A 22,130-nucleotide genomic window follows, 5' to 3' on the forward strand; every position below is an offset into this window, starting at 1 on the left:
AGCAAAATCAGCCAAAGCTGATGGTGGAGGAACCGCAGATGACGATGCTACCACTACCCCTTCAGGGAAATAGTGCGTAGTAACCTCTGCTGCAAGTGCCAACAAAGATGGCAGCTTAGCCGGAAGTCGAAAAGGGGAATCCCCATCTGCCTCAAAAGCTTCGTCTTCCATATCCTCATCATCCTGTTCAGTAGTATCCTAACGATCGTCGAAAGGATGAGAACCGGAAACCAATCCCGCCAAGGCAACATCTGCCGAAACCGGAAAAGGTTGGGAAAAAGAAATTCCCGGAAGCCGGAACTCCATGAACACCTGCCTCATGTCAGCTAAAAGACTGAAAGAGGAAGTGGATGCAGCCTGTGTAACAGCCCCGGAACCGCAGTAGGCTGATGGATGCCAACTACCAACACAGAAGTGTTATCGGCGGAGGGCAATACCATCCTGCCACCGGAAGCCGCAGCCGCAGAAGCGGAACCAGCAGTGGATTGGTAAGCATCAGCACCAACCGGAGTCATAGAATGGCGACCGGAAGATCCTGTTGTCCTACTACCGGAAGTAGCGGACACATGCTCTTCACACCCCAACCCGTACCCCGGAAGGGAATAAGGCTGACGTGAGGAATGAACCTTATGGCTGGTATGCACTTCCGCTAGAGCGGAAACCGTTGCCGCAGGTTTGCGCGCTTCGCCAAGAACACCTCCTGCCGACGCGTAAGCGCCGAGAGGACCAGGAGGTGCTGATGTCTGAGAATCAGACAAAAATTTGTCGAAAGGAACACCTGACGACAAGTCCAACACCACTGTTGGATCTGCAAAAACGTCGGCAGACGTAATGGTTGCAGAAGGCTCTGAACGAACCCGTGCGAGAGCGCAAAAACACCGCCGGCGACGCTGAAGCGCCAAGAGGACTGGGCGGTGCTGATGTCTGACAGGCAGACAAAAGTTCGTTGACAGGTAAACCTGACGCCGAACTAAACACATCTGTCGCCTCTGCAACAACTTTGGTAGACGTAATGGTTGCAGAAGATTCGGAACGAACCTGCGAACGACAGTGCGTTACCTACTCCTGAAGGGAGCAGAAGAGAAGCCTACCTAACTTGCTATTTGTTTACAATCAGCAGTTAACATTCCCTGAACCTCACAATAAACAATGACAAAAAAGGCAAGAAGATCCTCTTGCTTAACTTCATTATGGTTGTAACACCTGAGGTTATTGACCAAAGCCGAAAAGTCTGAGCTGAGGGAGATGCGTTATCTATCAACATTAGAATAGAATGCTGCGTATCAGGGTAAAGTCCCGAGCTAAAGATGGCCTCTCGCTAAGGAAATTTATAACTTTGAGAGCTATGAGTAGTAGAAGAAGTTTGTGGTTTAGCGCCAGCTTTAAGCGTTTTGCCCAATTGAGAACCAGGTGAGCGAGTCTGCTTGGCAGAGCTCTTAGTTTCTCTTTATGTCTAGGATGTCGGCCATTTTGAAAGTCAAAAATGGTGGGCAAATGATTAAAAGACAAGTGGCAAAATCTTCAAAAACGCTAAGAAATCTTCTCGTTATACAAAAAAGAAACGCTCTCACCAATTCCTGAAGAAGTAAAGAAGGTCGTTGATATGTTACCAAGCTTCGATGGCCTTCCCTGAGAGATGGGCCTATGGCTTAAGAAAAAGCCTGAGCACCTCAAAACACGTCATGCAACGTGGGTTGAAGGAAAAGGAATGAGTGTCACTGGTATACATCCTGCGCATGTGCGGTACACCGGTAGGGGATATAACCACTACGGACCATGCCTTATATGGCATGTGGTTTTTGTTTTAGAGTTATCTCCCCATGTTACCATGTAAGAGTGCTTCAATGTCTTAGCAACCAAACGAAGTTATTGCTATCTATGTGAGTTGGGTAAGAATATGTCATTTAATTCACAACATAAATTCACAACATAAACACAAAACATCAAACCTAGTCACAACTAGCCCATCAGTACTTAAAAAGGTTACAGAAGTCCAAATGTAGTCGCCAACAACAAAAATAGAGGGTGTCCTACCTTCATGACTTCCTGAGCGGTGATGCCGCCAATAAAGGCCTGGATAGGGCAGATATCTCCCCGAGCGCTGTAGGCAAACTCCTTCATCAGGTCAGCGTCCAGCTCATCCACCTTGGCCGGTGACGCTGCGTTCACCTCGTTCACCAGCTTCACAAAGGCTTCCGCATCAGCCTGCAAACCAGGTACAACTTCACGTTCAAGGGAATGTTTTTATTTTTAATCCTCATTAAAACCGTTTCACAAGCATATAAATAAAGAGACACAAGCAAGCCCCTCTATTCTTCCAGTCTACGTGTGATGTCCGTAAGTTGACCCCCTTTGCATGTTGAACAGGCAATATTATGTAGACCACAGGAATAAAATCAATATGATTTTATAAATTCTTATGATCCTTCATTGCCTCTGTCTACGCTATTAAACCGCTTGCTTCCCTTTATATAATAAACCAACCATATGGAGTCATCTTCAAAATCTTCAAAATCTCCAAAAACGTTTGGAATTCTGGATGGGGAAATCCTTTTAAACAGCGACATCAGCGCCTTTCGATGATTGGTCAATGCATTTTGTAATTGGAGTGCCACCATAATGTCGATCAAACTTGAAATTAATGCAACTTGATTTTGCTTTCCAAGCTGATACAAAACAGACATAGGGGCAGTTATCAACTTAAGTTACCTTGAACAGTGACATGGACAGTACACAAATACCAACGGAGCGGCACAGAAACCAATGAGACCATACTATCCCAATGCTAAAAAAACTTGTGTAACACTCAGTCAACATTTTTCTTTTTACCCCTCAAGCAAGTCGGTAGAGTGCCCGACCACCAGTTCGTTACGTTGGCCGGATATGGGTTTGAATCTGTTTTGGGTAGACTTACCTGACACCTGGGTTTTGGCAGCGCACCGTGTTTCTGGAGATAAACGCCGAGTGCCTGGAAAGCAATGTGCAGCTGTCCTGGACGGTCAAACTTGGCAAAGTCGGAGGGCAGGATTTCTGGTGCTTCCATTGCTGCTTTCATGGATTTCTGTAAGAAGTAACATACAAACTTGAGTCGCCAGCAAAATACTACAGGAAAGTAAAATGTCAACTCAAGGCAGTAGCATGATGTTGCTCGAGTCCTATAATTGATTTCCCTCATCTAGTAAGGCAAAAAAAAAAAAAAGGTCTGTTTACGGTAACATAGGCCAAAAAAAATAGGGTCGGTAGGTCGGGATTTTTTTTTTTCCCCAAAAAAACCACATTTTTACGTTATTTTGCAAAAAAACCACATTTTTTTCCCCCTTTTTTCCAAATGCCAAAAAAAAGTCTAGGGTCGCGCGAAAAAAATAGGGTCAGTCGGGTTACCGTAAACAGACTTTTTTTTTTTTTTCCTAAACAATAGGTAATACAAGTAAAACTGTTGCATCAAAATCTCAGTTACCAGGCTGTTGGTAAGTCATTTCTCCTGTAATGTTAACACACATAACCTAACACAACTTACAAAGTTAACAGTCTTGGGCATCTTGACTTGAACAGCATTGCCTCCACTGATGTAGTCCGAGTACGCTGAAGTGTCGCCAATGCTGAAGGTGTAGGGTCCTGTAACACGGGAAAGAAAGCTTTCATCAAACGACTGTGTCAATTTCCTTACAAAGGCTTGGTTCTACACACACAAACCCGTACAAACATGCTTGCAAAAAACATTGCTTTTCACACAACACCAGCTTGCTATTATCAAAGGAAATGTGACTCACCTAGCACCTTGATCTTGAGGGGTGAGCATCCATTGAGTTCGGTCATGCCCTGCACTTCAGAGAAAGTGACATAGTCTCCATCCTCCAGGCCATGTTTGGTTTCGTCCACTGTGGTCACCACAGCATCCTTGCTCTGACACACACATTTTCAAGGTACAAAAACTGAATGCAACCGCAACGGCTACAGTAAGCTGTTGATAGGTAGTGTTCGGCGGAGATTCTCTTTTACAAACAGCTAACAGAACTGTCACCCAAAAAAATGCCCTCCAGAAACTCTTTGCACAATCTAACATTCATTATTTTCCCACATCCATCAAGACTACCCATCCCCTTATGCATCCGTGATAAGACCTGTATTTTCATAAACATCCGTGATAAGACCTGTATTTTCATAAACATCCGTGATAAGACCTGTATTTTCATAAACATCCGTGATAAGACCTGTATTTTCATAAACATCCGTGATAAGACCTGTATTTTCATAAACATCCGTGATAAGACCTGTATTTTCATAAACATCCGTGATAAGACCTGTATTTTCATAAACATCCGTGATAAGACCTGTATTTTCATAAACATCTGTGATGGGATCAGTATTATTAGAAACATCTGTGATGAGAACTGTATTTTTACAAACATCTGCGACGGCATCTGTATTTTCACAGACATCTGTGATGAGAACTGTATTTTCACAAACATCTGCGACGGCATCTGTATTTTCACAGACATCTGTGATGAGAACTGTATTTTCACAAACATCTGTGATGAGATCTGTATTTTCACAGACATCTGTGATGAGATCTGTATTTTTACAAACATCTGCGACGGCATCTGTATTTTCACAGACATCTGTGATGAGATCTGTATTTTCACAAACATCTGTGATGAGATCTGTATTTTCACAGACATCTGCGACGGCATCTGTATTTTCACAGACATCTGTGATGAGATCTGTATTTTCACAGACATCTGCGACGGCATCTGTATTTTCACAGACATCTGTGATGAGATCTGTATTTTCACAGACATCTGCGACGGCATCTGTATTTTCACAGACATCTGTGATGAGATCTGTATTTTCACAGACATCTGTGATGAGATCTGTATTTTCACAGACATCTGTGATGAGATCTGTATTTTCATTAACATCTGTGCACAAGCAGTAAAGCACTAAGTTAAAGGAGAGCCCACCTTTTCAATGCTGGCGAGCATGCAGGAGATGGGCTGTTCACCATCAGGGTCGATCACGACGAAGTTGTTGCCAAAGTCACAGAAGATCTTCCTGCAAGTAAAGTCAACAGCACACAATGTAGAAAGTTCAACCACATACTGCAAGCAACAAGGCTGAATTTTGCAACAGACAGTCACAGCATCAGACCTGCCTACCCCTGAAATGTACCATGTGTAGTTTTGGGTGTGAAAATAAGGCAAATGTGTAGTTTGGCAGGTGAATGTGTAGTATTTCAATTCGATCAACCCAAACCGCAAAACAGAACAGTTACTTATACCGTACCAAAACAAACACTCAACACTCCAAACAAAACTATTACAATGTGAACAATACTCCTCATACAAATACAAACAAAGCCCCCACAAAAATACAAGCCAAGCATTAAGTTTATTTGTTAAGAAAAAAATTATTAACTAGTTTGGAACATTTCAATTTGTTAAAAAAAAGCTATGTTGAGGGGTATGCAGTTCATATACAGTGGGACCCCCTATTCAAGACCTGTGACAATCTGAGAACATCAAGTCACAAAAAGTAGGGACTGGGAGTATGTGTATCAACATGAAGGCAAATTTGCATATAAACAGAACAGGTTTGCGTCGGCAATAATAATAATATGGCAGGTCATTGCCTCTGCTCTGGTTACCGATCTCTCAAAAGTGAGCTTGTCTTGGTCTTCTTTCCCTGGCACGGGTTTCTTCACAAAACAGTCCAATTTTTCCTCTGCTTTGGTCGGGATTTCTCGAATTCCTCATGAGAAGTGCTTTTCTTGTGGCGGTTACACGGTCGTAAAGCCCACTGTGCTTCTCTGAAAAAGCCGTGTTGCACACAGTGCAGTGGGCAAAATGCTTCCCTTTTCTCCACGAAACTAGGCATGGATGCTCCTCATAGTACTTTGGCAGAAAAGCCTTGCTGGGAGTTTGACCAAGCTTCTTTTTTTTGCTCCGTGGCGGTTGATCGCCAAAGTCTTCTGAATCCGTGTTCGTCGCTGTAGCCATTTTTTTCCCTCCAGAAAGAATGAGCTACGAAGTGACCGCGTTCAGAAAAGTATGTGCTGAAACGCCCGCGATAGTTGTAATAACAGCAGCAAGACCAACTGACTACGCTACTCTCGCAGGCGCCGGGCATGTTTTGCACGCAGTACACAACCGGTTAGTACAAATTATGGATCGGAACTCGCTCGCGTTTTTGCGTATTCAAAATGTGTAGTCGAAACGAAACGTTTGCGTAGTATAAGACAAGCATGCGTAGTTTGGGGACCAAAATCGTAGTTTACTACGCTCAATGTGTAGTGTAAACAGGTCTGCAGCATAAGAAATGTGTTTGAAGATCCAAAAGAAAGTTGATTAAATCCAAGTAAAAACCAGTGATAAATCCAATCTGGGAGCAGACTTACCCAAAGAGACCATGTGTCTCCGCCACAATGAACTTGATGTTGTGAGAATGACAGAATTCCCCCACTCGGACTTCCTCAACGTTGTTGGAGTTGCTCAAAACCACCACCTGAAACAGCAACACAGTAAAGATCAGTAACCCATTACTGATTAGCAATAAACCTGAATTCTGTACACTACAGTAACTCAATGTCAATAACTCAAAAACACGAAAAGAGACAAAGAATGCGTGGTCACAAAGAGCTCTCCAAAAATGACAAACATTAACCTGGCAAAATAACGAAAGGGAAAAATAATATACAAACAACCAACAAAGACAAGAGAGCAACCACTAAAACAATGATAACTCAGTGTTGTTGCCAGCCTAAGAAGACAATAAGGTCATTTGGACCTTCCTAAAAAAAACCACAATAGGTCCAAATGTCCTGGCATTAAAAAACCAATAGGTCCAAATTGTACCGCCATACCTTTGATACATGCAATGCAAAATAACTTACATTCCGGAGTTAAATCTATCTTTTTACGCAAAAATGACAATAAAGCCATTGAACAATGATTACACTTTATTATCCGATTCTCACAGAAATTAGTGTATGGCGCTCAATTGCTTCCTAGTTTTATAAACTTTGCGAGGAGAAAGAGCCTGACATTCCTGGCCTACACTTTCCAATACAGTGCCCGGTGTGCGAATGTAGGGATCCAGCCTGATCTTCGCATTACCATGCCGTAGTATTATATTGATGAACTTTCCGCTGTTTGCGCCGTTTTCGATAAATAGGTACACCGGCTGGATCGGGTATTTCCGTAAACGCAGCCTCGTGTGTCAATGACGACAAACACGGACTCAGCACCGAGTGCATTTTCACTCGTAGCGAACATGAGCATTTCGATCGGGGTTTGTTTTCCGACTTTGCAACTCCCATTCCATTCATTGCAAACCTTGTCCGCCTTGTACGAATATGTATCGGTCAGTTGACCACCAAAACGTAAAAACTATCGGTCCAATGCGTCCAATCAGAAAGGAATGCGACAGAGACCGAAGACCGAGGCCTGGCAACAACACTGATAACTGTTATGTTACACTATACCTGGAACTGGGAGAGAAAAGACTCGTCCAAGTCAGCTGAGGAGCTTGTAACTGGCACATAGCCGTTCAGCTCAGCCAGTCGGGGCTGTGTCACATCTGCACGGTTCTTCCCTAGGTCCTCTTCCCGCAAGAAAAACTGGAAAAGAACAGAAGAAAGCGTTATCAACTTTTGGCAAATATCATAAACCCCGAGCCAGAGGAAGAAAGTCAGACCTGAATAGGTAATACTCCACAACTGGACTACACAAAAAACAAAATGCTTTCCATTCCTCAATATATAGATCTCCATCAATTTTGATTCATCTATTTTGACACTCATCATTGGCACACAAACTTTACTCAAATGCTAGATGAACAGGCAACATGCCAGACAAATAAATCAGACTCATGTTAAGCACCACATTCAGTGACACAAACACACATACACAAAAACACCAACAAAAGTGACAAACCTGTGAAGAGAGATCCAAGAAGGAGGATTTGCCGGGGTCATGGATGGTGACGGACTTGACCCCGCCAAGGATGACATTCTTGGCAATCTCCACACCAAGGCCACGCATGCCTGAGATCAGCACGTTGGAATTGGCCATTTTACGCATGGCTTCATGGCCCAGCACATAGCTGTTCAAAGAGAAATGTCACAGTGACTACTGCAAAATGGTGCATCATAACACGATTGTCACAAATCAGGGGCGAACTAAATGAAAATCCAAACTTAGGCCCCCCCCCAAAATAGTCTGTTTACGGTAACATAGGCAAAAAAATAGGGTCGGTAGGTCGGTATTTTTTCCCCCAAAAAAATCATATTTGTAACCTTTAGCACACCAGCGGCGATTTTTGTCGCCCAGCCATTCCCCCCCCCCCCCCCCCCCCCCTTTTTCGTTCGTATTTGCACACGAGAATAACGGTATTTTAAACGGCACTTGAGCCAAAGCGAGGCTCACTTCCTTCCGTTATCTCGTCGTGTTGTCTGCGCTGCATTTGAGTCGGTTTTGTCGAAGTTTTCTGCTTTTGTTTTTGCATCGATAAAGTACTTTAGCGCTTCGACAAGCAAGATGGAGGATGATGAATTTGAAACTTTCTTTCGAGTTGTTTCTTGACAACAAAAAGTATGCGGAATTGGAACGAATTACCGAGGAAGATCTTCGCAATGAACTGTGTATCGCGGTGAAAAAAATGACAGTTCGTCAAGTGACAGTGACGGAATTTACGAAAGTGCAGATGGATACAAACAGTGGCTGGTCCAGTTTAGTGAAATGACAGGACCAGCAAACATTACCGATAATCTGACTGTGTAGCAAATGCTTGACTTGCTTGTCGAAGAGACACTGCGTAGAAACTGACTCAAATTCAGTGCAAAGCAAGCCAGTGACAAGACGTAAAAAGTTTGCGTGTTCGGAAATGGCGACCTGTGGATCTAGTAGAGATCAAAGCTTTTCTCTGCTTGTTGTTGCTAACCGAACTATTAAGAAAATCGTCCCATGACATGCACTGGTCCACAAATATACTTATTTAGATACCAGGATCAGGAAGTTGGATGGTCAACATGCTTACCTGATCAAAGGAGTTTCACCAGGCATAGACTGGTTAGTTTCACAAAATTCCACTGACTACCCAACACATCCCCTTTTCATTTTTTATTAATATTTATGCAAAGAAAATAAATGATGCATGCAAACAAAAATATTTTAATCAAATTAATGTTAAATATAACCCAATCACAGACCTGTTTACCCCTAAAACATTGCATGTGTATTTTCTGGGAGCAAAATGAGGCAAATGTGTAGTTTTGTAATTGAATGTGTAGAATTTCTCGTCGACCTATCACAACAACAAGAACAATGATTGCTACTTTTTACCACATGTATTGATTGACTGACGGAAAAATGGGAATTGCAGACAGTGCAATGAGCATGATGTTTTCCTTTCCGCGAAGACAAGGCATGGGTAGTCCTGATGATATTTTGGCAGAAAGACTTGGTTCGGCGCATTGCTCGTCTTTTTCTTTTTGGTCGGTGGCCTTTCGGAGTCATTTTCTTCACAGTTCTCATCTTCACTTTCGTGTGCTCTGCGTTCAGCCATTGTGTCGAAACGCCCGCATGGTTTGACAGTAACGCTTTCAGTTGTCCCGGGCATTTGCTTGGAGAAGCCTATTCGGCATTAACAAGCTACAACGCAACGCCCGTGGGCGCTTTACGCGCTGCACGCAGCAAACGACTGCTAGCCGAAAACATGGATTGGAAAATGGATCGATCAAGGGAGATGAAGAAAATTACGGATTGTGATATGCGTAGCCGAAACAATACCGTTTGCGTGCAGGGACGGGGCGGTGTGAGAGCACAACGGGACAAGGAACAGGTGTAAAGACAAAAAAAATAAAAAAAAAAGTTTTTTTTTTTTTTTTTTTTTTTTTTAAATACTGTTTGCGTAGAAAACGACAGACTTGCGTAGTTGCGTAGTATGTTATTCAAATTCGTAGTTTACTACGCTCAATGTGTAGTGTAAACAGGTCTGCAATCACAACCACAAAGTTTCATGCTTATTAGTGCATTTTCAAAGAAGTTGTAAGTGTTGAAAGTTAGTGGGTGTTATTCTTAGGTATAGGTAAGCAAAATAATGTGGCTACAGGGGAAGTAATGCTGGCTGGAATCTGGAGTGCTAAAGGTTAAGTTATTTTGCCAAAAAACAGACTTTTTTCTCCCAAATGCCAAAAAAAAGTCTTGGGTCGGTCGAAAAAATAGGGTCGGTTGGGATACCGTAAACAGACTTTTTTTTTTGTGGCTTTATACATGAGTTGTTCTTTGCTACTGGTCACAAGTGGGGGTCAGCTCACACGGACGCATTTTTCAAAACAGTCTAGGGGAGAAACTGGTCACAAAGCACCCAGTACATGCCAGAGAGATAGGAGAATCGGCACAATCAAAGAAAATACCAAAATCATTCAATAGATATGGAAATATTAAGATTTACTGTGAAAATGCCAGCAAAAATGGCGTCCAAAAACGGGAACGCACACTTGGTGCGTCTTTGAAGACTTACCTCCCGTTCTGTGTTGTTGATAATAGTCGTGTTTGTGCTGTTGTTGTTGAAATAGTATCTAATACAAGAAGAGCAAACGCTCGATCGAGTCACTTTCGCAGTTCTGAATATTATATGAGGCATCAGATGGACAGGAAGAAATTGCTATTCACAACACAATGAGTCACGTTCACATAAAATTTGAGCCCGGTCACTTTTATAGTTTCCGAGAAAAGCCCAACGTTAAGTTGTGTGTTGCCGAACAGAAAAGGCTAGTTATCTCCCTTGTTTTTCTGATAACGTTCGTAAAAGGCTACAGATGTAAATACTTTGATGTAAAGAATAATCCTACAAAGTTTCAATCACATCCGATGAACTTTGTCAAAGATATAAAATGTCTAATTTTTCCTTTGACGCTGACCTGTGACCTTGAAAAAGGTCAAAGGTCAACGAAACCATCGTTAAAGTGTAGAGGTCATTGGAGGTCACGACTAAACAAAATATGAGCCCGATCGCTTTGATAGTTTCCGAGAAAAGTCCAACGTTAAGGTGGTGTCTACGGACGGCCGGCCGGACAGACTAACACTGACCGATTACATAGAGTCACTTTTTCTCAAGTGACTCAAAAACTGATGCAGTTCTTGAAATGTTTCAAATTATTGTTGTCTTTGTGAAATGCGAGAGTGTTCTGAGGCGTAATCTGCATACGGCTGATGTCCCACATAGGGTACCCCACTTCGATCAGCGTATCACTCCAAATGAGCTTCATAGCAGAAAAGCAGATACACTACCAACACACTGTATAACAGATCTACAAGTCTGAGCCAGAATCATTGAAATTTACTTTCTGTATAAAATATTGCAAGCAAATTTGTTCACGATGTCCCACAAATAACGCAGGTTACCCTCGCCTTCGATTCAAAGTAACTCCAATCTGACTTAATCACAATCGAAACGCAGATGACGAACTGATTCACCACAAATTTGTGGTATTTTACACACAAATTTCAACTGTGTTGTTTCGCGATAAACAGCCATAAACAAACAAATGTGGCGCCGTCACGTCGCCTTGGAAGGAATAACGCAGGTGACCAAGGCTTGTTTCCGATACCTGTCTGATTAAAATCATCGTTTTTTCACGAATGACGGCTCTTTGGCAGATCTGGTGAGTTGGAAACTGTCTATGAATGTTTCATTTAATGTCAAATGCGTACATTCTTGTCGATATTGTTCCCTTTGGGCTCATAAATTAAGTCAATCGTCGTGTTGTCCGAAAGTGACTTTTGTCACCATAGAACTTACTGTGCTTTGATCATTGACTGAGAAGAATCTTCCGATGACACTAGTTCATTTCACTACGCGACTGCAGATCTGCAAGGAAACTTATGGCAGGGGAAATAAGCTTAACTGAAGACGAATAAGCGGAGTAACTGTTCTTCAACGGATTGCTCTCACTGATCTAAATATTTAGATCTTGTCGTCTGCTAGTCTGCTAGTAAGTAGTCTTCGGTCGTGTGAAAGTCACATCTATTTCGACTGTGTGCATCGATCCGTGTTGTGAAATGTTGATCTTTGATGATTTGGCAACATAACTTCGCTAAATGTGCTTCGAGTGTATCTCCCCGCCGCATTTGAAAACGTCTTTTAACAAGACCATGTTTCGACAGCCCAGACGGGGAGGATCCTCGATAGCTCACAGGGTATATAATGTTTTCCGCCGTTTTTTGAAGAATCCTTTCAAATTTGCTATTCCAAAAGTACCCTATGACACGACTCGAGTGGCAAAGAACATTCTCTGCAATTCCTGTCTCAGTCCGTGCAGCCGTTTCGGGTCCTATCGTCATCATACAAACATACACACAGACACACAAGAACCAGCTTTAAAAGTTAGATTATGTAGGAACCATGTGAACCAGTGATTTTTTCTTATGTACAACAGATACTACAGTATTTCTGCTTTATGAAAAGCAATATTTCAAAAACAAAACTAGAGATTTGAATTTTGACCACTTTTCCCCCTTTCTGTCACCAGTACTGAAGAACAACTCACATGTGTAAAATAAAGACTTGTTTTTCACAATATACCACTCTTGCACGATGATTTAAAGATTTAAGTAGCCACTGAAAGAACATCGGTACATATTGATATTCACAACTGTGACATTAAAATCAGTTACCCCAGCATGTCTTACACCTAAATAGAAATCCCCATCAAAATCACTTTCTACACCAAGACAAAGAGTGGAAAAGAATACAGAAACACGGAATTATAATTACAAGGCAGTTCTGAAAGTAAAAGACAGGACCTTTACTTTAAGGTTCCTCTGTATAATTATAATCAACACAGTCATGATTGTCCATATACTGATAATGATATAGACACGCTAACTTGTTTCAAATAAATACTGCAATTAATTGAGATGTCAAACTTACAGCTGGCGAGAGTACAAGCTCTCATCGATGTCATTGGCTGCTCCATTCTTTTCCATATCAACCTGAAAGCCAACAGTGAATGCTCGTCAGTCAAAACCAGACAGTTTAATTATAATACAAACCGAAAAATATTCTATAAAATAGCACAAAGATCAGGAAACGATGGCACTGATGCATTTTTACATGTACACCAAATTAGTGTGACATTTATCCTCAAATTGGACAAACAAATTACCTCACAGATATAAAATTGAGTACATTTTCTTCATTAAAACGGGAGTATTGCTGTCTTAATCAAGTTAATGACGGGGGGAAAAAAAACGACCAAACACGTAAAAAGCCACTCATGAATACAAAACATGAGTGTACAAGGGAGATGCACAGCCCATCAATGATGAACGCAGAATAAGAAATTTTTAGTACCAAAATGATTCTGTACAGATGTTCCTAACAATCATACTGTCAATGTACAAAAGAAATCTTACAGAATTAGTGCTTGCGCTAGCAGCAACGTCAAAGCAATTGGCTGTGGAGTTTCCTTCGATGCGAGCTCTTTTGGCTGGAGGGGCGGTGCTATCACTGGACATCTGGGGGGAAAAAGACGGTAACTGGTCAATGAATAACAGGAGACCTGAGAGTAAGGCAACATCATAAAGTCCTGTGAGGTTACCTTCATGGAAATTCGGGCTGCTTTCTCCCTGGGGGAAGTGACCTGAGGTACAGTAATGCACTAGAGATATAATCATACATATCTTTTGTCCAAGCCTCAAGACTTTTGCTGTGACATTGGAATATTTATTGCGTGCACGTCAGAGAGTCTGCACAAAGTTGACCCAGGTAAATAACGTAGTATTATTAAATCCATCGCCTGGTTTCACTTTCAAAACTAGTGCCGCTACTGAATCCAATTGATCACCTACAGAGTACAAGTTTGAATTGATATTTCTCTAGATACATGACATGTATACTATACCATACTGATTATCCCTAAGCTGTGATACTTCACAAAACTGGCAAATTGACTGACGGACACGCAAATAATTATCTGAAACTGGAAGTAACGTGGTTTCACGTGCCTGTACAGGTTAGAACTTTATAGTAGTACTAGTACTGAGTAGTAGACGTCCAAGCTAACAGAATTCGACACAAATGACGAACTGTACTGTCACGACACTGTAAGTGTAAGTTAACACTCTTTTTCAATAGGCTATGTAAAGTGCACTGGGAGATAGGTTCGTGAGCTTTTAGAAACACGATGTCTTTAAGTAGACGATCGGTCTTGGAGATCGCAGACTTTACAGTCACTACCACACACATTAGCGATAGCAGCCGATTTCCTGATTTTCAGTTCGCTACACAAGGAACGATTTCTTTACCATCCACCTTCATGACATTTCGAAGAAGGTAAACACAAAAGACACCCTACTAAATGCAACGTGAAACAAGGCATAAAAGGCAACCTGAAAATTGTTAAAGCTCCAGCAAACTCTCTTCAACTCTAAACTGTTAAATCACGCCGGTGTCTGATGGATGCAAATGGCGGACGACACAATGGAAATTCCGCAACCTACGAATGATGGGATATCATTGGCCAGGATAAAGCGAAAGAAAATTTCATGGAAATCAAAAAACAAATCAAGAAAATGTAAGAAAAGAGCGAATGCACCTCTTATTAAAATAACCGATCGAGAGGAAAAAAGACAAATCCAAGGAAAACGTCTCAAATCAACCCCTGCTCGAACCTCTCGTGCGTCTTCTTACCCAAACTGACGAGTCACAGTCTGGCCAGCATCGGATGCTTTTTACAAGCAATGAACACAAAAGAAAATCACAATATCCTGCGGCGAGGAGAGCAAACTGCGAATACTGAAAAACACGTCTACGTGTTAGGTCGGTTGTTCTCCAGATCAGTAGTAAATCCTATACTAATCTGTGTACCAACAGCAGACGATTCCACTCTTTTTACCCTCTCTGTCGTTGCTTACTTCCTGTTTCTATGCTTGGTGTTTATTGGTGCATTGTGGGATGTGTTGGCTTACCTGTTCATAAAAATAGTCAGTGATGTCATTCATGCTTTCGTGTTAGTGATCAAGTCGATGGTTGGCTGAGTCTATGTGGGTCACGCCTCGTCGATTGTAACTTTTTTTTCTTGTGTTATAGACTAATCAGAAATAACAAAGATAATGAGAAGACATGAGGAAAATCGTTTCGCAGCTCCGGCCGTGCATTGCCATTGGACGTGTCAGCCCGGCGGTGCGCAGGCGTTGTCATGAAACATCTTTTCACTCTTTCTCTATTTAGAAACTGACTGATTCTTCAATAAAGCATTTGAACAAAATGCGCACAGTATGTTTTCAATCATGACTCAGATCTAACAACCATTTCGATTCTGTCAGTGGCATGCGTAACTGTACCCGCGGTCCCCCGTAAATCTCCGCCACAACGGTATAACTACAGACACGACTGAGGCTGAACTTATTTTACAAGGACTGATAAAGATTTACTGAAATGAAATATAAAGCGGCACGTTTTCGTAATACACTTTGTGCATTATAATTGCCTTGTTCAACTGAAGATGCTATCTAACTTAATGGAATTGGAAGAAAATTCCGAATTGATAACTTCATGACGCCTCTAGGGGGGTCCGGGGGCATGCCCCCCCCGGACATTTTTTTTATCAAAAGAAGCAAAATAGAGCTATCTGGTGCATCCTGAGCCAATAAATTACCTCTTTTTGGGGTGAGTGGGGGGGGGGGGGTTACGTAACCCGTGTAACCCCCCCCCCCCCCCCCCCAGATCCGCCCTTGGGTCCCTGTCAGCACCATTCACGCAGAGACATGTATACATCTCTATGTCAGTCTCAGTCTGTCAGTCGGCCGCCGTGCTGACATGACTGTGACATGTATACTGACTAGTAGGTCTCTCTGCCGTCTCACTTACACATTACTTACTGACTTACTCAGTGGTAAAATAGAATAGACAACTCCAAATAGCACAGTCGGCCACGGTCAGCCAGTTGCCGCGTTTGCTCCACTGAATCAGCGGTACTGACAGTCAGTGGAGCGCAAGTTATATGCCGGTGTCACGATTTCATCTTTCGCCTGTGTACATATTTCCCCCTCAACACGATATACTCAAGACTGAAATGTTGTTTCCTGGTAAAATTAAGAAGTGAAATTATTTATGGACGAAAAGCATGTCAGTTTCTTGCATGTGAAGAAAATTGGTGGTAAATTAATAGATTTCACCCCCAAAATCGAATTCTTCGAAAACGTGTACTGAGTGGTTACGTCCCTTGAGTAAGAAGGACAACATTTTTAGGATGAATCAAATTTTTAAGTTAAATAAAACAAATTGGTTGGACAAATTTGGCCCCATGAATGTAAGGTAAACAAGGTCGCTCATCAGTACTACGGAAGGGTGTTTTTTTGTTCAGTGTAGAGTTTATACTAGATCAACGAGGCCGAGAAGCGAAATATCACACGGCGAAAGATGAAAACGTCACACCGGGTTTCATTTCGGCGGCCTGTGAAAGCGGCATCTCTGTTTCAACTGAGCCGCTTCCGGATGATGGCTCATCAGCAGTGTCACAGTGAGTCAAGTTGACGTGTCATCAGAAACCAGACTGTTTGACAAGTTGATTTGCTTTATAGCTGTGGGAAAGAGTTTTTTTATTCAAGTTGTGTAAGCCGGTAATTCAAGCGGCTTCTCCATTGTCACAGCCGTATTGGCCGCTGTTCTACGTCTTCCGTCCTTACGACCGACTGACGTCCGTCCGATAAGGATAGTTCGCGTCACTGTGTCCGTCTTTGTAAGTTTACACTTCCGAAACCACGGAAACTTTCACAATGATTGACTTGATTAAGCGCACTGACTCAGTGGCGCGGTACTGAATAATATACGCCGGACAAGCGCGTCTTGGTTCGCACTAGTGGCCTGTGACCTTGGACATTCTACGTCTTGCAGCCTACTGTCATATCGTGCACTTGATCATCAAACCAGTTTTGAACTGACCTGAAGATCTTTGGTAATCGAACTTGGTTGGTAAGCCCTATATCCGACAAACAGAGCAACTGACTGAGAAAGAGATAGAGTGTGTGTGTGTGTGTGTGTGTGTGTGTGTGTGCCGGTCACGGTGTGTGTCAGTGTTGGTCTAGTCACGTTGTAGTCGTCGCCACGGTTATGCTCATCAGTAAAGGTAGTTTTAAAGGCACAGTAAGCCTCCCGTAAACCATCACAGAGCTCCCCGAGCGTCTACATATAGTACAAGCATACTTCCATTTGAACGCTCACCGAACGGGAACATCATCCTGGCTGCTTTCTGTCGAGCGTGAGAAATGTTCAAAGAATTTATTTTCGTGGACTTGGTCCTCAACAACAATGGCGCCTCGTTTTGGTGCTCGGGACGGTTGTTATGAATACCGGAATTCACGCCTCCCGTAAACCATCACAGATACTGTCAGGCTTTTACACACAGTACAAACACCCTTCCATTTGAACGCTCACCAAACGGGAACATCCTAGGTGCCCTACGTAAAGAGCGAGCAATTTGTAAATAATTAATTTTGCAGATTGTCTCGAACACTTTTTGGACCCATCCTGAACTCAGGTCAAACATGAGTTACTTCCCTTCGGGTCTCATTCTATCGATGTAAACTGGCGATAGCCGTGAATCGATGATTATCAAAATGTTTTTGGACCGTGCAGGTGCGTTTTTGCGCTAGACCTAACTTTTAAAATCTAAATAATAAATTGACAGCATGTTACACAAACATTCTTTAATCATAAAAGAATTCTTTTTTCATCAAGACAAGATCAGTACAATTCGAAGTTGTGAAAGTTTGAAAAAAGAAAAGCCCAGAAGCAGGGTCACACAAGGGTCGTAGCAGACGACGGTTTATCAGTGCATATCGCCGTTCCTCTCAATAGTCAAAAGCCATCGCTAGAGTTCTTGTGAACCACAGCCGTTTGTCACTTTCGTGCATAAAAACGTGCTATTGTAAATAAGCTCACATCGAGTCGCATTCAAATGACTAACTAACGACTACATTGTGAAAAAGGGAGTCAATATAACACTTACCTCGACAGTACTATTCTTGCACATTATCTATTATAGGCCGAAAAAATTGGACAAAACGCTGAGTGGGTACAATTATCTCCCATAACCATGCGCCACCGTGGATCCCAAGCACTGTCCGAGTGCTTCCCCCTTACAGGATGTAGGTGGCGCGTCCTCTTTCTTTTTTCGCGCGTGTCAGACCGGCTGTGTTTCTGCTACGCTCCCGGATTATTTTGGACTAAGAGGCTCCTTTTCTGTGTGGACTATCACCTGTTGGATTATTGTGTGTTATTCCACTTCTGGCTTGAGGCTACGTTGTGTTTCCTTCAACTTGTGCCTCCGTTTTTGTGTGGCGGACTCGGCGTGCCTCCCGTCCTACTTCGTGGTGACCGGTCGTCTGCTTCTCGTTTCGCCGCATTCACTTGAGTATTGACCTAAATTTTCTTTGAATTTTGTTAATTCTCGGTCTTTAAGGGTACGTACAGGGCGAGGTAGGATGTCTCGTCCTGTTTTGGGCTCTGGTTCTACGGAACCAGAGTCTGCCGGGGGCAACCCTTCTCCGGGCGCCCAGCGTCATGTTTTACGCACGGAGAAGGGGATCTTTCGGCGCTCCGACTCTCCCTCCCCAAACGCTTTGCGTTTGCGGCGAGGGAGGGCGGAGAAAGCCTGTTTGAGCAAGCTCAATGCGAGCTTGCTCAAACAGGCTGGGCTTGAGCCTGGGACTTCGGGCGGGGCTGCGCCGTCGAAGGTTCGGGGAAGGTCGAGGGGAAAGAAAAAGCTTCTTTCTCCTTCTCCTTCAGTGGAACAGGCTTCCCCCCCTTCGACGCCGTTGTCCGGCCCTCAGTCTCAGGCTTCAGCTCCTCCCGGTTTCAAGCCTGGGGGGAAGGTTTCCTTCTCCCCCCTGGCTCGAATCCGGGGGCAGGTCGATTCCCAACCCTCTTTGGGGGTTGGTGAATCCGATCTAGGGGCTACTGGAGAGACTCAGGTTTTGACAGCCAACGGCCATACCACGTTGAAAACACCGGTTCTCGTCCGACCACCGAAGTTAAGCAACGTCGGGCCCGGTTAGTACTTGGATGGGTGACCGCCTGGGAACACCGGGTGCAGTTGGCATTAAAATCTTCCTTTTCCGGTGCCTCTCCTGTGCCCTCCTCGGTTTCCACCGCTGTGGAAGCCAGGAGGGACACGGGTCCTCCTCTGAACTCCCTCGCTGGGTCGTCTGCTGCTGTTTTGACAGTAGTTTCGGCCTCCTGGGGGGGGAGATCGGAGGAGATGACGGGGTCTCTGAATTCCCTCCCCGCTGGGGTTGGGATGCGAATTGACCCCGTTCAGGGCGGTCCTGTGGGGGCAGGGGTTTCAGGCTTCGTGCCTACGACCACTGCTACTACGGTTCCCTCTGACGTCCGTGTGACTGGTGGCTGTCCCTCTTGAAACGCTCCGGCCGACTAGTTACTGGACGTGGAGGTGTTCGACAGAACGTGGTACTTCTGTCGAATGGTCAGGGCGACGGGAACATTGTTTCTGTTGCTCAGACCGACACCTCCGACCGGACCGTCTTGACCCCACGCCATTCCTTAGCGTCTGGTGTTCGGGTGACGGATGGTCCGGACCAAGGGTCCGGAACGTTCCAGGCTTACGGGTCGGGATCGAACCGGACCCACGGGTCCCGACTGGACTTGACCTCCGGGTTTGGTCCGGACGGGACCCATGGTACGGGACCGTACCGGACCTTAGGGTCCGGTGCGGGACAGTACCTCTGGCCCTTGCCGGACCCCCCCGGACCTACGGGTCCGGATGGTACGGTACGGGACCAGTGGTTCGGTCGGGACCGAACCACCCGACCACCTCTGTTGGTCTGGGTGGTCTGGCACCGAACCGGAACACACCGGACCTACGGGTCCGGAGGGTACGGTACCGGACCAGTGGTCCGGTCGGGACCGGACCACTCGACCACCTCTGTTGGTCCGGGTGGTCTGGCACCGAACCGGACCATGCCGGACCTACGGGTCCGGATGGTACGGTATGTCCACGTCCGGACCGAGCCACCCGAACACTTCTGTGGGTACGGATGGTTCGGTACCGAACGGGACCTCCGGATGGTACGGGACCGGACCGAATCTACGGGTTCGGATGGTCCGGTACCGGACCACCCGACCACCTCTGTTGGTCCGGATGGTCTGTCACCGAACCGGACCATACCGGACCACCGGACCTACGGGTCCGGATGGTACGGTAGGTCCACGTCCGGACCGAACACTTCAGTGGGTACGGATGGTTCGGTGCCGTACGGGACCTCCGGATGGTATGGGACCGGACCACAGGACCGGAACACCGGACCACCCTACCGGATCGGTCCGGACCACCCGACCACCTCTGTTGGTCCGGATGGTCTGGCACCGAACCGGACCTACGGGTCCGGATGGTACGGTATGTCCACGTCCGGACCGAGCCACCCGAACACTTCTGTGGGTACGGGTGGTTCGGTGCCGAACGGGACCTCCGGATGGTGCGGGACCGGACCGGACCTACGGGTCCGGATGGTCCGGTGCTGGACCGGTGGTCCGGTCCGGACCGGACCACCCGACCACCTCTGTTGGTCCGGATGGTCTGGCACCGAACCGGACCATACCGGACTTACGGGTCCGGATGGTACGGTGTGTCCACGTCCGGACCGAGCCACCCGAACACTTCTGTGGGTACGGATGGTTCGGTACCGAACGGGACCTCCGGATGGTACGGGACCGGACCGGAACACCGGACCGGACCACCCTACCGGACCGGTCCGGACCACCCGACCACCTCTGTTGGTCCGGATGGTCTGGCACCGAACCGGACCTACGGGTCCGGATGGTACGGTACGTCCAAGCCCGGACCGAACCACCCGAACACTTCTGTGCGTACGGATGGTTCGGTGCCGAACAGGACCTCCGGATGGTACCGGACCTACGGGTCCGGACCTACGGGTCCGGACCTACGGGTCCGGATGGTCCGGTGCGGGACCACCCGACCACCTCTGTTGGTCTGGATGGTCTGGCACCGAACCGGACCATACCGGACCACTGGACCTACGGGTCCGGATGGTACGGTATGTCCACGTCCGGACCTAACCACCCGAACACTTCTGTGGGTACGATGGTTCGGTGCTGAACGGGACCTCCGGATGGTACGGCACCGGACCGGACCACCCTACCGGACCGGATCGGCACCCCCGACCGGACCGGACCATTTCTTTTCTGATCAGACCCGATGGGTTCCTGTTCAGTCTATAAATGGCGGGGGTTCGTTGGCTGGGCTGACCCAACAGTCGCAGGGTTGTTGTTTTTCTCCCCCTTCGGCTGCTGGAGACGTTTCGTCTTTGGGGCAGGGGTCTTCGCGGCCTCTTGCTTCTGTGGGCGTTTCTTCACAGCCTGCTTCATCGCTTTCGGCTCTTCCCCCTCAAGCTCCCTACACTCCTGCTTTTGAGGAGTTGTCGGGAAGTGAAGAGGAGAGTGAGTCGGAGGACGATAGGGAGGAGGATCAGGGTCGCCCTGAGGTTAACACTGAACCTCTACCCTTGCCGGTTTCTGATGGAACTTCCGAAGCTATGCTTCGTACTTTCCAACAGTACATGACAGACATCACGCGGCGTCTTGACGTCACGGATGCCTCTCTTAAGCGTCTGTCGTCTAGTGTTGACACACAGGACGTGGACCCGGGGTCTGAGGACGAGAGGCAGGAGGCTCGTCCTCGCACAGCTAGAAGGACGTTTGAACAGTTTCAGGACGTCCTTCCCTGAGACGCCCTCTCGTCCTTTGAGTCCGCTTCGGCCCGGGCGCGGGAGGCTCACGCCGCGTCTGCCGGCGGCTCGTTTTATGAACGATCCGGCCGCCGGCAATTCGCGTTCCACCCTAGTCTAAGTGCCACGGTGGAAGCGGCAGCACATCGCCTGAGGAGTACAGATTCACGTGCAAACGCGACCTATGTTCCTCGGGAGGACGCGGGTTCAGTGCCATGCTTTCCTTCGGGAGGCGCACCTCCACTGTTTCCTCGTGTCCAATCTGTTTCGTCCCTCCCTTTTCCCTTTGACTCTCGAACTCTCCCTTTCCAGACTTCGAGTGTTTAGGGTGGGGCTGACGGTGATGTGTTCGTTGGGGAGGTGCCT

General features: G+C 45.7%; 1 protein-coding gene and 1 non-coding gene across 3 annotated transcripts in view; one reads left to right on the top strand and one right to left on the bottom strand.

Annotated features, from left to right (window-relative positions):
• LOC138964958 (ubiquitin-like modifier-activating enzyme 1) overlaps positions 1 to 14,915 on the bottom strand; it is a 42,354-nt gene extending 27,439 nt beyond the window's left edge. Inside the window, exons 1-11 of one of the 2 annotated variants that reach the window (XM_070337056.1) lie at positions 14,692 to 14,915; positions 13,416 to 13,517; positions 12,931 to 12,992; positions 7,932 to 8,100; positions 7,481 to 7,615; positions 6,395 to 6,501; positions 4,962 to 5,052; positions 3,771 to 3,903; positions 3,518 to 3,615; positions 2,915 to 3,061; positions 2,035 to 2,205 (exon numbers count right to left, since the gene is read on the bottom strand). In XM_070337056.1, coding sequence (XP_070193157.1) covers positions 2,035 to 2,205; positions 2,915 to 3,061; positions 3,518 to 3,615; positions 3,771 to 3,903; positions 4,962 to 5,052; positions 6,395 to 6,501; positions 7,481 to 7,615; positions 7,932 to 8,100; positions 12,931 to 12,992; positions 13,416 to 13,517 — 1,215 coding nt within the window. In that variant the 5' untranslated portion in view covers positions 14,692 to 14,915. Of the gene's footprint in view, positions 1 to 2,034; positions 2,206 to 2,914; positions 3,062 to 3,517; positions 3,616 to 3,770; positions 3,904 to 4,961; positions 5,053 to 6,394; positions 6,502 to 7,480; positions 7,616 to 7,931; positions 8,101 to 12,930; positions 12,993 to 13,415; positions 13,518 to 14,390; positions 14,508 to 14,691 lie in introns of those variants that run through there. The other variant, XM_070337057.1, reaches the window with a different exon arrangement.
• A 4,068-nt stretch (positions 14,916 to 18,983) lies between these two features.
• On the top strand, positions 18,984 to 19,102 carry LOC138965729 (5S ribosomal RNA). Its single transcript, XR_011455503.1, has one exon. It is a non-coding gene; the product is annotated as a 5S ribosomal RNA (ribosomal RNA).
• Positions 19,103 to 22,130: the final 3,028 nt, after the last annotated feature.

This window comes from Littorina saxatilis, linkage group LG4 (assembly GCF_037325665.1).
Source record: "Littorina saxatilis isolate snail1 linkage group LG4, US_GU_Lsax_2.0, whole genome shotgun sequence".
Taxonomy (NCBI): Eukaryota; Metazoa; Mollusca; class Gastropoda; order Littorinimorpha; family Littorinidae; genus Littorina; species Littorina saxatilis.